General features: G+C 33.5%; 1 protein-coding gene across 3 annotated transcripts in view; it reads right to left on the bottom strand.

Moving 5' to 3' along the window:
- Window positions 1–6,833: 6,833 nt before the first annotated feature.
- AEBP2 (AE binding protein 2) overlaps window positions 6,834–15,971 on the bottom strand; it is a 124,157-nt gene continuing 115,019 nt past the window's right edge. For all 3 annotated transcript variants that reach the window (XM_086401875.1, XM_086401873.1, XM_086401874.1), the window contains exons 6-9: window positions 13,324–13,391; window positions 11,287–11,400; window positions 8,972–8,998; window positions 6,834–8,419 (exon numbers count right to left, since the gene is read on the bottom strand). In XM_086401875.1, coding sequence (XP_086258001.1) covers window positions 8,374–8,419; window positions 8,972–8,998; window positions 11,287–11,400; window positions 13,324–13,391 — 255 coding nt within the window. In that variant the 3' untranslated portion in view covers window positions 6,834–8,373. The remainder of the gene's footprint in view (window positions 8,420–8,971; window positions 8,999–11,286; window positions 11,401–13,323; window positions 13,392–15,971) is intronic.

The following is a 15,971-nucleotide window of genomic DNA, read 5'->3' on the forward strand; positions in this document are numbered from 1 at the left end:
CATCAGAAAAGGAAATCAAACACCACAAGAAACCACAGTAACATGGTGTCACAAGAAGAAAACAACAATTCTCCAAACACCGAACTTAAAGTCACAGAATACTGCAATCTGATTCAGAAGGGCTGTCAAGAAGAAACACAATGAGCTACAAGAAAATTCAGAAAAAGTATTTTAAAAATTCATGAGCAGAAAGAACGCTTTAACAAACAGATTGAAACTGTTAAAGAGAACCAAATGAATTCTGGAATTAAAGCACTCAATAACTGAGATGAAGAACACATTAGAAAGCACTGGATATAAAGCAGATGGTAGGGAAGAGAGAATTGCTCTTCAGGTGAGTCTGAAAACAGAAATCTAGAAATGATACAGGTAGAAAAGGAAAGAATAAGATCTAAAAGGAGAAGAAATTCTACGAGAGCTATCAAGTTATAAGAAAAATGGGTATCCCAGAAGAGAGGGAAAAGAGAATTTATTTAAAGAAGTAATTGCTGAGAAGTTCCCAAACCTGGAGAAAGAACTGGATGCACAAATCTATGAAACTAAGAGAACACCTAATACCCTCAATGCAAAAAGACCTCTTTCCAGATACATCATATTAAAACTGTCAAAAGCCAGTGACAAAGAGTTTAAAGACAGTCAAGGTAAAAAAAAAAAAAAAAAAAAAGAGTAACCTATGAAGAAACTCCCATGAGACTACCAGCAGCATTCTCAGTACCAGCCTTCACCAGTGGCTCAGTGGTAAAGAATCTGCCTACAATAATGCAGAGACCCAGGCTCAATCCCTAAGTTGAGACAATCTTTTTGAGAAGGAAATGGCAACCCACTCCAGGATTCTTTCCTGGGAAATCCCATGGACAGAGGAGCCTGGTGGGTTACAGTCTATAGGATTGCAAATCAGTTGGGACATGGTTGAGCTACTAAACAAGCAGTTTTCTCAGTAGAAACACTACAGGACCGGAGACAGTGGAATGACATACTCAAAATACTGAAAGACAAAAACTGTGAGCCAAGAATACCCTATCCAGCAAAGTTACTCTTTAGATATGAAGAAGAAATAAAGGTTTTCCCAAACAAAAGCTGATGAGGTTCATGACCACTAGGCAGGTAGCACCAAATGAGGGTTGGATCCTTGGGTTAGGAAGATCCCCTGGAGCAGGAAATGGCAACCCGTCTCAGTATTCTTGTCTGGAAAATACCATGGACAGAGGAGCCTGGCGGGCTACAGTCCATGGGGTCACAAAGAGTCAGACTATGATTGAGCACACACACAGACACAGGACTGCCTTACAAAAAGTGCTGAAAGATCTTCCTTCTGAAATGAAAAGACACAAAACTTTGAGTAAGGTAATAGAATTTCTAATTCTAAGAGAATCAGAAAACTGCAAATTCTGTACTAGAAGACGCTGTTAAACATTTAATTACAACATAAAGGTTAAAGAGGAAAAAGAAGTAAAAATAACTAAAGTGATGTCAATTTGGTAAATAATTTGGGACCACAAAAATATTGCAGAAAATTCATATAGGCAAAGGGAGATAAGATGCTATCAGCAGGAAAAGAACTACTTTATCTATGAGAAATTTATACACATCCCATGGTAACCATGGAATATAATTCTACTGCTAAGTCACTTCAGTCGTGTCTGACTCTGTGCAACCCCATAGACGGCAGCCCACCAGGCGCCCCCGTCCCTGGGATTCTCCAGGCAAGAACACTGGAGTGGGTTGCCATTTCCTTCTCCAATGCATGAAAGTGAAAAGTGAAAGTGAAGTCGTTCAGTCGTATCCGACTCTTAGCGACCCCATGGACTGCAGCCAACCAGGCTCCTCTGTCCATGGGATTTTCCAGGCAGGAGTACTGGAGTGGGATGCCATTGCCTTCTCCGAATATAATTCTAGGTAAGATACAAAACACAACAAAAGAGGAACTAAGAAAAACATTACAGAAAACCACCAAGCTAAAATGGCAGACAGAAATAGACACACACAAAAGAAACAAGAAAGATACAGAATAACCAGAAAATAAAAGATAAAATTAATAGTAAGTCCTTATTCATCAACTGTTAATACCACCCTAAATGTAAATGGATTGAATTCATCAATCAAAAAGATACAGGGTATGGGAATTCCCTGGCACTCCAGTGCTTAGGACTTGGGTGCTTTCACTGCTGTGGCCCTGGTTCAATCCCTGGTCAGGGAACAAAGATACTACAAACCACATGCTTCAGACCAAAAAAATAAGAAAGATACATACATGCTGGTTGAAAAGATTAAAATAACAAGACCCAACTACATGTTGCCTCCAGAAGACTCAGCTCTAAAGACAAACATAGGCTCAAAGTGAAAGAAAAAAGATGACATTCCAAGCAAACAGCAGACAAAACAGACCCCAAAAGGGTAATAAGAGACAAAGATGGACAGTATATGATGATAAAGGGGACAATTCATCAAGAAGGTATAACAGTTAATAATATATATGCAAATTACATAGGAGCACCAAAATACATAAGGCAATTATAAACAGACCTACAGAAAGAAACTGACAGCAACACAGTAACAGTACAGGACTTTAACACCCCATTTACATCAATGGACAGATCATCCAGATAGGAAGCCAACAAGGAGACAGCAGTCTTCAGTGAAACAATACATCAGATTGGACTTGATAAATATATATGTAGGACATTTCATCCAAATATTGCAGAACACACATTCTTCTCAAGATCACATAGAACATCCTCAAGAACAGACCATATTCTAGAATGTAATACCAAGTCTCAATAAATTAATTAAGACACAGATCAAACATCTTTTCCAACTCACAGAAATGAACTATAAGAAAAAACTGGAAAATTCACAAATATGTGGAGACTTAACAACATGTTACCGAACAACCATTGGGTCAACCAAAGAAGAAATGTTTTTATACCTGAAGACGAATCAAAACGTAAATACACCATTACCAAATCTACGGGATGCAGCCAAAATGGTATTAAGAGGGAAATTCATAGCAATACAGGCCTACCTCAACAAACAAGAAAAATTTCAAATAAAAATTCAAATCTTACACCTAAAGGAATTAGAAAAAGAGCAAAGTCCAAAGTCAGTAGAAGGAAGGACATAAAGATCAAGAGGAGAAATAAATCAATTAGAGGGTAAAAAAACAATAGATTAAAAAAAAAAGAAAACTGACAAACCTTTAGCTAAACTATGAAAAAAGTACCTGATAAATAAAACCTGAAAACGAAAATGAGAAATTACAACAGATACCACAGAAATACAGCAGATTATAAGAGAATACTATGAAAATTATATGCCAACAAACTGGACAATGTAAGAGAAATGGATAAATAGTTAGAATCATGTAACCTTCTAAGACTGGATCATGAAGAAACAGAAAACCTGAATGGGCCAATCATTAGACCAATCACTAGCAGAGAAATTGAAATACTAATCAAAAACCTCCCAAAAAACAAACGTCTAGGACCAGATGGCTTCACATGTGAATTCTACCAAACATTCAAAGAAAAGCTAGACTCAGACTCTTCCAAAAAACTGAAAAGAGGAAATGCTTCTAAACTCATTTTACAAGGCTAGCACAAGGACAATATAAAAAAAAAAAAATACAGACAGTGTCACTGATGAACACAGATGCAAAAGCACTCAACAAATATGAGCAAATCAAATACATGTGTGGAAGAACACCACAGGTAAAGCAGGTCAACTGGTATTAGACTGAAACTCAACTTTTGATGATGAGCAAACTGCAGTGTGTCAAAACGAACGTTATGGGAAATCTTCTGACCTACTCTTCTGCAATGCTCAATGACATTAACACAAAACTACATGCACTGGGCCCAGCAACCAAGAGTAAATGCTCACCATGCTCACATTTTACAATCTTAGCTACACACTAAATTTGTGTAACTTAGCTACAAAAATTTGCTTTTCTAAAAGTAAAAAATTCCCTCAAACATGTAATAATCTTATATGAGTCTTATTAGGCATCCCAATATAAATGAATTCCTGAAATGGCTTTCTTTAATAGGAACATAAAAACCTTTAGCAATTTCATAATAAATTTGTAAGACTTAAAAAATGTAGCTCTCTCACTAGCAGGGTCTTATAAATACTGAAAAGGAAAAAAGGTCCTTACAATGCTGTAAGATAAAAGCATTAAGATAAATTAATCAAATACTAGGTAACTCCATTAAAAGTGTTATTATTTCAAAACACATTACTCATACCATAAATGTAACTGAAGTCTTATTATTTTAAAAAGGGCTTCTACAAATATGTATGTGTGTGTCTGTGTGTGTATATATGAATCACTTTACAGTACACCAAAAACTAACAAAACATTATAAATCAACTGTGCTTCAATAAGGGGAGGGGCACTCTACAAAAACAAGATTGAGAACATTTTTCACAAAAGTAAACTAACTAAAAATACTCCTATTACAACTGAGTATGCAAAAATATGTCAATAATTCTTTTCATTGAGAATGTTCAAACTGTAGTTCCCTTTATAGGTTCAAATATAAATATTACCACAGAGTATCATTTAAGACAGTGTGCTTCAGCCATACTCTCCAAAATACCTTTCTATAACAAGTAATTCACCTATAACACTCATTCAATAAATATTTTAGAGACTAATTTTGTACCATGTATTATGTTAGAGACTGGCTATGGCTGAAACACTGAAAACAACTTTGTAGTGGTATTACAGCACATCTATTTTCTCTTTCACACTGTGAAAAGCCATTTGGTATAGTAGAAAGACTATCGACCTAGAAAAAAAAAAAAATGCGTTTCAATTTCTGCTCTGTTTACAAGTCCTTTTTAATTTTCACAGTAATATAGAACCATGTGTTATATGCCATGCAAATCTGATTCAGAGAATGAACTGCACTATGTAAATATGTTTTAAAAATTTTAATTTAAAGTAATACAGCACTCGTTACATTCTCAAGGCTACTGAAGCTCATAACCATTAGTAATGACAAAATACTCTAAAACCATTAAAAAACAAAAAAACTCCTCAGACTTTATTTGTATTAAAGCTAGTGTTTGAATTGCAAAACATCCTCTACTAGGTCAGATTCTTGTAAGAATTAAAAAATAAAAATATATAAGACATTTTATCTTAAAATCTTACCTTTTAAGAAACATTTCTTACATTTTAGAAGTAGAAAAATACTATTCATTAAAACAAACGAACAAAAAAAACTTCTCTCAAAAAACAAAAAACCCCCAAGACATTCAAATGACATATATGATTGTACTCTTTTTAATAAAGGCTTTATATATAAGCATTCCCTTGTAGGTGTGCAACCCCCAGCCTTGCTATACATATAAACGTATCAGTTTTTCCAATAGGGAATCTACCTAAATAAGAATTTCTCTTTGTCTTTTAGAGAACATATGAAAAGGTATTAGACTATAAAAAGAAAAGAAAAAAGTTGTAATCATATAGGAAGCCCCCATCAACTATTTTAAAGACTTCAACTATATTTACCCACTTTTATCCTTTATTCAAATATCTAACACTTTTGCTAACCAACCATATGATATTTTTAAAAGAATTCAAAGAGCAAACAATAAAAGATGTATTAAATAACTGTGGCAAATTCTATCCTTTTATGAGTACTTGCATATTTAAAATATTTTATTAAGGTGTGGGAGGAGAAGTTTCACAAAGATTTGCTGATATGATTATCAATGCTTTCAACGAGAATAAAACAGATCTTAAAATACGCATTGAGAGTCAACTACTGTCCATCTTAATTTTCCTTCGTCTGAAGTTCAGAGGTAATGTGTGTCCACTTTAGGGAAGATTTTATATTTGAAAAAGTTTATTAGAAAAATAAACAACTTTAAATTTTACAATATTTTCCACTTCCAAGAGTCTTTCAGATAGAGAAGATGAACCTTATGATTTAAACATGATCCAATTTACAAAATCTCATTTAGTCCTATTGAGTAAAACAAAATACAATAACAAATGGGGAAATGTTAGTAACTATTAAGAACTCCAATGTAAAAGTTAAAAAAAAAAACAAAACACCATTTGTTGCATGTATCTTAGTCTGGCAGTATTTATACTCTTATGTATATTAAAAAGCTTCACCAAAATTTAATGTGCTGCTTTATTACCAAGATAATACTATCATATTAAAATATAATTTGTGCAATCTAGGTTTATTTTATAGAAAAATTTATCAACTATAACCAGGGATTGACAAATTTTTCCTTAAAAGGTCAGATAGCAAACATTTTGTGCTTGCAGGTAATAAAGTGTCACTACTTAACTCTGTCATACAGGAAGAAAGCAGCCACAAGTAAATGAATGGGTATGTCTGTGAGCTGCCGTTTTGCCTGCTGCTGAAAAGACAATGCATATTTTATATATATATATAGGGGTGAGAAGAGATGCAGAAGGGTGGGGAATACAGGGATAGGGATAATATAGATGGATAGCTATTACTAAATAAACAGTATAAAGTAAAAATTTCCACACTTATTTCCCAATCACAATTGCATGTGTGTATATTTGTATACATACAAGTTATAAAACTATTTCATTTTAATTCCATATTCTTTTTTGGTGTGTGTAAATAGTATCAGAACAAAGTCAGATAAGCAGCAGAGTATCATGAGTGACTGAGTACTCAGAGGGTAATCAATAACCATGAAATTTGGTTTTGACCATCTTAGTATTTCTACACAATGGGAAAACTAATTTATCTGCTGTGCCCCTGAAGAAAACATTAGATGTATAATTCAGATGTCGTTTTAAAACTTAATTGAATTGTTACAATTCTGAAACTAAATGTGATTTGCTTTGTTTTATTAGAAAAAATACTCAGGCAAGGTCTACAATCATCGGTCAATTAAGAATGACTTACAAGAACATGAGGCAATAAAATAAAAATACAGGTACAAACTATATATCTGAAACACTATTTGGCAATTTTATAACAAATCAAAATTTAAAAAGAACAAAGGAGATTGCAGATTACTTCATAGATACAGAATAAAGCAACTGATGAAGTGCTTAAGCAAAAGAAAACAAAAAATAGTTAAGAAAACACACTGCTTTTCTTCTTTTCAAAAATAAAATCACATTTGCTACAGATCGTATGAATAATACCCTTATTAAACAACCATTCCAGAATGTCTTACAGAAGCAGTGCTTTTATTTGCACTTCATTTAACTTTATATGACTTACTTCATGTATATAGCTCTTTAACCCCACTGTTAACGAATAAAGCCTCCCGTAATTTTTATCGTTTTTTTAAATTTTTTTAAAGTAAATGAGAAATGATTTATGTATCATGGAACCTTTCCCATTTTGGAACCAAAAGGCTTATTAATTCTATATTTTTGTCTATTCTTTCTTTAAAAAATTTTAGTGTAAAAACTGCTGGTTTTTTTATATCACTGTAGTAGAGTGAAAACTCCTCAATCAGGAGTAGTTTCTGCAGTTTGACTGCATATAACCACATACTTTACAATATGTCCTTCCAACAGTAAGGAAATAATTGATTTCACGGTCACTGTCAGAAATGAGTGCCATAATTCTATTATGGGTAATAGGTCCTCCCTCAAAGACTTTCTGGAAGGATGTTCAATGTGTTTTGCTCTTATAGATATTAACAGTAGTACATAGTCCCTTAAGTCTGCAAAAGACATTTATTGTTAAAGAAGGTGCTTTATTAACAATTCCTCTGGCAGCACTAGTGAATTACAATATCCTTCAATATTATTTCTACCCATAATATATACATTTAACTTTTCATGCCTCTAGAAAAACATCTACAGTACATTTCATAATATAAAAATATATTACAAATCTGAATTATTTACAAGCAATGTTCTATTAACTCTATGCAACATTTGTTTGATACAATACTAACAAGTTACACATATTTCCATTTTTGTAAATTTAAAAAAAAAATCCATATGGCTTCTTGCTTACCAAGCAAGAAAGTGATTTTATTTTCCTTTTCAAAACCAACTTTGGTGCATAAAGGATTCAGTTTGAAGATACTTGTAAAAAAAATACGATTTTTCTTATGTTAAGAAAAAAACAGCTCACAAACCAAATGCTTTCCTCAAAAAAAAAAAAAAAATAGAGGCTTATTATATAGGTTAAAATGAAAATATGAGGATTATTCAAATAATTTGAAATAGAGGTTTTTCAAAAACCGTTAACAGATTAGTTATATAGGTAAATATTAACATACTGTACTCCATGAGAAAAAACCCTACTCCTGAAAGGGGAGCCACCAGACATTCTGCAACACTCTTTAACAGAAATTCTCAGCCCTAATTCGATAGACGAATTTTTAGTTGATTGCAAATGTCGTTCACTGTTTGCTTAAATACAAATTGAACACTTTTCTTATCAGAGTTCTGCAAAAGAACACAAATGGCAACCAATCACATCTATTTATCATAATTGAAAGGTAAATTATCTCTCGATAATTTTCATTGTCTAAATAGTTCCTAATAAGACTTCAAATCAATAGACACTGTCAAGACAAATATCCTTACAGTGCTTTTGGTATTTGTAAGGGCACATGTTGTAATTGGTTTTCTTTCCAATATCAACTACTGTAATCACTAAAGGGTTTAAAAAAAAAAAAAAGCAGCTTAAAGCAGCAAGCATGCAAAGCCTTTAAGAAGCTGTTCCACTAAGTTGCCAGAAGAGTGTTTGCTCAGTCTCCCACAGTACCACTCCATGAAAATGTGGATATACAGTAATATATTAATATATTCCACAAAAGAGCCTACTTCATTCACAGAATGTTTACACTAAGCATAAATATTCTAAATACTGGATTTAAGGGAAAAAAAGGAAGGGGGTTGATTCTAATGTGCAACTTTTACTAAAACCCATTGTCAGTGACTAAGACTGCAGGTGTCCCCGCTTGTTTGCTTTTTATGTATTTATTTATTTTTTACCTCTTCAACCTCTTCTGCGGCATTGTTCTAGAAAAAGAGAAAAAGGGATAATCTTTTATTCAACTGAATGAAAAACACATATGAAGTGCTTCAAAAATACAAATATGTATAAGAAATAGAAAATGTGACAATCACCATGAAAATTTATTTCCTAAGCATTCACATGGTGGATATAAATTTAGTTACATAATATACAGCTTTTTAACAAATCCTTTTCATGTAACCTATTAATGTGTTTCTAAAAAAGAATCTCAAGTTTAAATTTATATGAAATTTAAATTAGTGTTTAGTGTTTAAATTTCATATAAGTATGTCCTTTTTACTGCTACTTTTGAAGTTAATATATTTTTGGAATGTTTGTCATGCTTTCATTTTGAGATGTTCATAAGCTGCAAACTTTTTCTCCTAAAACAAATTAGAATAATTGCTTTCTTCCCCTCGTAATTTCACATGCTTTCCCACTCAAAGTCCAAGCATTACTAAGCTGCTACAGCATGGCAAATGTAGGGAGTTCTGTAACTCCGCACCACTTTAGGGTAGATTTGATTCTAATTTCCAGAATCGTAGAAGCATGAAAGTTTATAGACTCAAGATTAAATGTTAAGATGGTGGAAGATGGTTTACAACTAAAGAAAATTAACTCCACATAAGTACCAAATACATCTTAAGAATGTGTATTTTCATTACCCCAGAAATTAGTAACAATTGCAGAATTATACCCTGAGAACAGGCGATGCAAGTCCTATGCACGTCTGGACATCAGTTCTGAGCTTGAACGACTTTTTTGTCACTTTCACCAAAATATCTAAATTGCTTCCTATATAGCATAAGAACAGCAAAAATAAGCTGATTCTGTGAAAAAGGAAGACTCTCATAGAGAGTGGGAAGTAGAATGCAGGGCAGAAACACAAGTTAGTCTCAACCTTTTATTTAAAATTCATGCCCCTTTATCAATTCACTGCTTAAGGCATGTTTAGGACCATTCTTGGTTCTCCCAAAATACCACTATTTTAGGATGCTAGTTTTAATCACTCCCTTCAAAGAATAAGCAGAAATAAGCCCTAAATTAGGAGCCAGTAAATAATAAATATCCAATTATTTTTCTTTAAAAAGAGAAAGGTAAATCATTTAAGGTTATTTCACTGTTCTCTCTGCTAGCTAGTTTCTTGATTAACCTAGTTCATTCCACAAGTTTTGGAAAAAACACAAGTTTTCATCAGACTTAGCACCTTCACCAAAAGATGCTTTCAAAGTCTGGAAGCATCTCAATGTCTCCTTGCAGCAAGGCCCATTATGTGAGAATCTCACTCTCAAAAGATGTCTCACATTCCAAGAAGTTGAGTCGTGGAATGAACAAATCCTTCAAATCAAAGTCTCTGTTTCAAATTTTGGCACAAGACATAGTGTACTTTAGGACAGCTGAAATTCACATCTGGGATTATCAATCATTTTGTCACTTTATTCTTATCCAATCTACTACTATATAAAGTATATACTAAAATAGAATTCCTTTTTAAAATACAGGAAGTTCACTCATTAAGAGTGCCTTTTAACCATTTTCAACCACTTTTTTAATCACCGTAGTATACGTCATTTGCACAGATGCAGAATGGAGTTCAGTCACACCCTAGCTGTGTCACTTTGGGCAAGCTATGTACCTCTTGCCTCAGATTTCTAACGTGTAAAACAGACATAGGAACACCTACTTCACAGGCCTGCTGTGAGGAGGAAGTGTTATGTAAAGCACCCGCACAGTGACTCAGCAAATAGACAGAAATGGTGGTCTCTTCTCCTTCCCCCACTAAACATACTCCATATGCACCACACACAAAAACAAAGGTAAGATCAAAAACCTTAGAAATGTGAACACTCTAAGCTACCTCTTAAAAACAAGCACAGTAATATCTGAACTGCTCTTCTGAAAAGTCTGGGAAGAGCTTAAGTTTAAGAACTTCAACCATTAATGGTATTCAGTGAACATGTGATATTATGACCAGGTCTACATGTTTGATATTATTAAAAAAGAATTACATACTTAAACAAAAGGCACTTATTTTCAAAACACTCTATATCACAGTCTAAGCTACTCAAGATAAATCTGGAATTAACCGGGCATATAAACTTGACCAAAATATTGCCCTTCTAGAGTTTACAATGTATGTATCACTGTGATGTAATTTCCATACACAAAGCTCCAGAAAGCAAGATGTGCTTGATACTGAAACTCAGTACTTATTAAGTCCTGACCTTATATCCAAAATTTAAGATTTATGATTACAATTCAAAGTGAAACATCAAAACAAGAATTAAATTACCTGTATATGTTTGGGTCCAAAAGCAAGGCAGTATCTTTGGGTAGCTTTGATAAATGAACTACTTTAGTTTTTAATTGATGTCGTTCACTTTCATTCACCCACACATCAGGCAGACTGTGAATTTAAAAAACAAGTCATATATAAAATAACATTAAGTTTAAATTTATCCTTCACATACCTTCACATTACTCACATTACCCAGCTTTTTCTGACTTCTCTGACTGGGTCACCTAGGTTAACAAGCTTATCAGACACCAAGGAAACTCAGTCATCTAAGTACTGGGATGTAAAGACCCAGCCAGAAAATGGTATGGTGAAATTTTAGACATAAATCTGGAAATGAATTTTGATGGCAAAGTCATCCTACAACTTGGAAACACATATTAACACACTGTCTATCTCTTAGCTTGCTAAGTGCAATTAGATCATGATGTGATAAAAAGCTGAAATCTAGTTTCTTTATAAAGAAATAAGAAGTAAAAACCCCACCAGATTTTCACTTTGAAAAAAATGAACTTCGGAATAAAAGCATTCTGATATTTGGATTGATCGATTTCTAAAATATTAAGACTACAGACATCCGAATATAATTTTTTTTTAAGGAACAGTTATAACCTTACTATAAAAAGAGCTCTTACAAATCAGTATGAAAAAAGTGAACTCTCATTAGGGGAAAAAGAATAGGGGAGACAAAGGGCATAAACCATTAATTCACCAAAGATGCAGTTGCCTTATAATCAAAGAAATGCAAAATGTAAAAACTCCAAGAGCCAGTGTTGATAGTAAGTCAGAAGTAAGCTCTCTAATGTCAGAGATGATATTAGAAGCTGACACAAACTTTCAGGAAGGCAACGCCTATCTCCATAACATTTTCCATAGCTTGTAAATAAAAACAAAGTTTAATGTTTTTTAAACAGTGGAGAAAAATGGGTAGCTTTAAATGTTCAGTAAAAAGTTCATTAAATAAATGTTACATGAACATTTCAAAATATTTTAGAGTGGCATTTTTTAAAAACCTGGAAGGGAGGGGGTAAAAGCAAGTGGAAAGGATGTCCTACACTCACAGACATTTGATAATCACAGGATTTTTAAAAAGTTAAATAGATTGCTTTACTTCAATATGCTAATGTGCACTGTAAACTCCTATCTATTTTTTAAATTTATTTTTAGTTGGAGGATAACTGCTTTACAATGTTGTACCAGTTTCTGCCATACAATGTGAATCAGCATGTACATGTGTCCCCTCCCTCTTGAACCTCCCTCACCCCTCACCCCATCCCAAATCTATTTTTAAAGCTCTTAATTCATATCATGTTCATTAACATCTCTTTGGACTGGAGTTTGGGAAATGATGTTGTAGAAAAATATATAATAACAAGAATAAGTATGGACCATATCTTATTAATTTTTAATGAGATTCCATTCATTTCAATTTATTATATTGGTGCTTTTCTATGATATACCTTCATTTACCTTTTGTAACAACTAAAAAAATTTTTAAGAATAAAAGGATTATTGAACATTAAATATCCAAATTAAGGAGCACATGGGTCAGAACCACTCTAATAAAAGGGTACTAAAACTCAAAGAAAAATGTTAACACTCCTAGAAAACTCACCAATTGCTTTTTTCAATAAAATATCATTAATAATGTCCTGAAAAATGTTTAGAAATTGTTAAAAATAATTGTCTCAAAGGCATAACTAAGGTTGCTTATGCCCTATCCTACTTGAAGGTTATTAAAAGTTCTAAAAATAATCACATTCTAAAAATGATTAAAAATTGCTATGACAACTTACATTAAAAAAACTACTATTTTAAAAGTTAATTTTAAAGTTTATACCTTGAGCCAGGTACTCTTAAGAGCCTTTACAGATTATCTTTTTCATGCTGACAACCTCAAAATGTTCTGTGATTTCATTCCTGTTAAGTCTTCTATATTTGAACCCAATAGCTTAAGTAATTTTTGAGTAAAAGACTTTAATAAGAATAAGACATCAGTCTATTAGTTATATATGTGGTATTCCAAATACTCACATGTCTTCAGGCATCCAATGAAGCAAAAGTTTTATCTTTCCAGAATCCTCTTTTCTCTTAGCTATTACCTAGCAATGATATAAAATAAATTACAAAAACTATAAAACATCATTCTTATGTGCTTTAAAAAAGCTTTCAGTCCTAATCAAGAACTGAAGTGTTCACGTCTGGGACCAGATGTTACCACCACCACATCTTGTCCTGCCCTAGTTCACAGCAATTTCACCCTTGATCATCTATTTTCACAAAAGAAAAAGAAGAGAAAAAGTGAAGTAGCTTTACACAGCCAAAGACAAAAATCATATTATCTCTTAAAATGCTGTTTATTTTACTAAGTTTTTAGCTGAGCCAGAATACCAACCAAGAATCCACATTGGCTAAAATGGGTATTTTGGGGGCGGGGGTGGGGGTGGTGGTGAAATGTGTTTGAGGAACAGATGAATAGTGAAGGAAAAAATAACACTGGGAAAGGACAAGTCTCCTTTTTATGATTAAGGTATTTGTCATTTGTGTGGAGGCTTTTTGTTTGTGGGTTGATTTGTGTTATTTTAAATGAAACATTAACCAATCAGTGTTTAGGTTTGATTTTAAGGAATTTGGTTTGATTTTAAGGTGTGATTTGATAAAGGAATCTAAGTTAAGGTGTGAATCAACTAGAACTATAAGGACCTATGTAAGTGTAAAAAAAACCCAAAATGCTTGTCTTCCATTACCAGATTCTAAAAACTGAAGTAACGATTCTTAAAAATCGATCAAAATGGCATTTTATAACTCTGAGAACTTCCATATTAATGAAATTAGAACACTAGTGTTTTAATAATCTACATGTCAATATTTTTACCAAGTTTTTAAGTTTCAAATAGCCTCACAAAGTAATGCTACGTGTCATCCTCAAAATATATTAGAAGTAAAAGCAGTACTTCAAACAAATACAAAACACTTTCTAGCCTCATTATTTAAAACTCTATAGTTAAGTACTCTAATTCTAGACTCGGTAATGGGATTAATTAAAAAGCCCAAAGACAGATCTGAAGACACTAAAACAAACTATCTCTACAGGCAAAGAAATAAGATATAAAAATAATACAATGCAACCAAGTATAGCAAGTCAACTGATTGCTAACTGGGATTCTGCTGACCTCTTCTGGAGAAGGCTCAAAGAAAATGTTTCAATTAAGGAAGACAAAGTAGGCAAACTGAACAGCACAGTACACCACGTAAATATTCTTATGTAAAATGCTTCACTATCAATATGGCTATCAAATTAACTATAAAAGCTAATTTGATACTAGAAAACTTCTATTTACAGTTAGTACTGAACACTGACTACTAACAGAAATGATTCTGTATAATACAAACCGCCTTCATCAACCTTTCTCAGTCACAGTCATGGAAGTTTCAAGGATTTCCTCACCTAGCCCCTTTCCTTTCTATTGTGTCCAAGGAAGACCATTACCCATCATGGATGTTTCTTCCTTCCAATTCCCCCAGGAAAAAGCATTCTTCAGATTACATTACACCTTTGTTACTTCTCCTCAGTCAAGGTACCTCTGCCACCACAATGTCGCTTGGGGTGCAACATCACTCTTATTTCTAGGTTTTTAAAAATTTATTGATAACAGCTATCAATCATGTTCTTAAACCCTCGCAGATGTTTTCTACAAATGGAAAACTTTTCATTTTCATAGACTATGTTAGCAGAGTAAATTTTAAGTTTTCTTCCAGACTCCTAATATCACATTTTTAGTTCCTCCATTTTTTTTATCATTTTACTTCTCCTGTGTCAATTAAGGATTTCATCTCAAGGATCAGCTCTAGTGAAATCATGTGAAAACCGATGCTACACTTTTTAAAACAGAACCTTAACTATCATCGTCGCCTCTATTCCCTAACAGGTAGAGGTCCCTGTTAAATATTAGACCATTATTTCATCAGATTACCCTTTTAAATCATTAAATGTTGATAGGTCCAAACCTCAGTCCTTCAATTTCTTCTCTTTTCTATTTAATATGTCCTAGGTGATCTTATCCAGTCTGGTATCTTTAAACACCCTAATACACGAATAACTTCCATTCTTATCTGTAGTCACATCTCTCCTCTAAGCTCAGACTCATATCCACCTGCCTACATGACAAAAGCATTAGATTCTTCACAAAATGTGTTGAAATTACGGCTCTTGATATTCCCCTCTCCTTCAACCTGGGCTTCCCTCGTGGCTCAGTGGTAAAGAATCCAGCAGCCAAGCAGAAGACACAGGTTTGATCCCTGGGGCAGGAGGATCCCCTCGAGACAGGAATGGCAACCCACTTGAGTATTCTTGCCCGTAAAATCCCATGGCCACAGGAGCCTGGCGGGCTACAGTGTATAGGGTTGCAAAAGAGTCAGACATGATTTAGCAACTAAGTAACGACTCCCTCAACCTGCTCATCTCACAGACTGTTAACTGCAACCACTCTGGTGTTTTCTCACTTGAGATACTGAAAAGACTGACCCCTTCTCTCCCCCACACTGACCTACAATATGTTCTCAATACAGAAACTGAAGTGAGCACATTAAAACCTGCATGAGAGGCAAGAGACTGGTAAGTTCTCTAAGGCAGAGGGCAGAGACAGAGATGAACACACAAAGCTACACCAGTAAAGTTTAAC

Source organism: Bos grunniens, chromosome 5 (genome assembly GCF_055505025.1).
Source record: "Bos grunniens cultivar Pamir isolate PY7600 chromosome 5, Bosgru_T2T1.0, whole genome shotgun sequence".
NCBI lineage: Eukaryota > Metazoa > Chordata > Mammalia > Artiodactyla > Bovidae > Bos > Bos grunniens.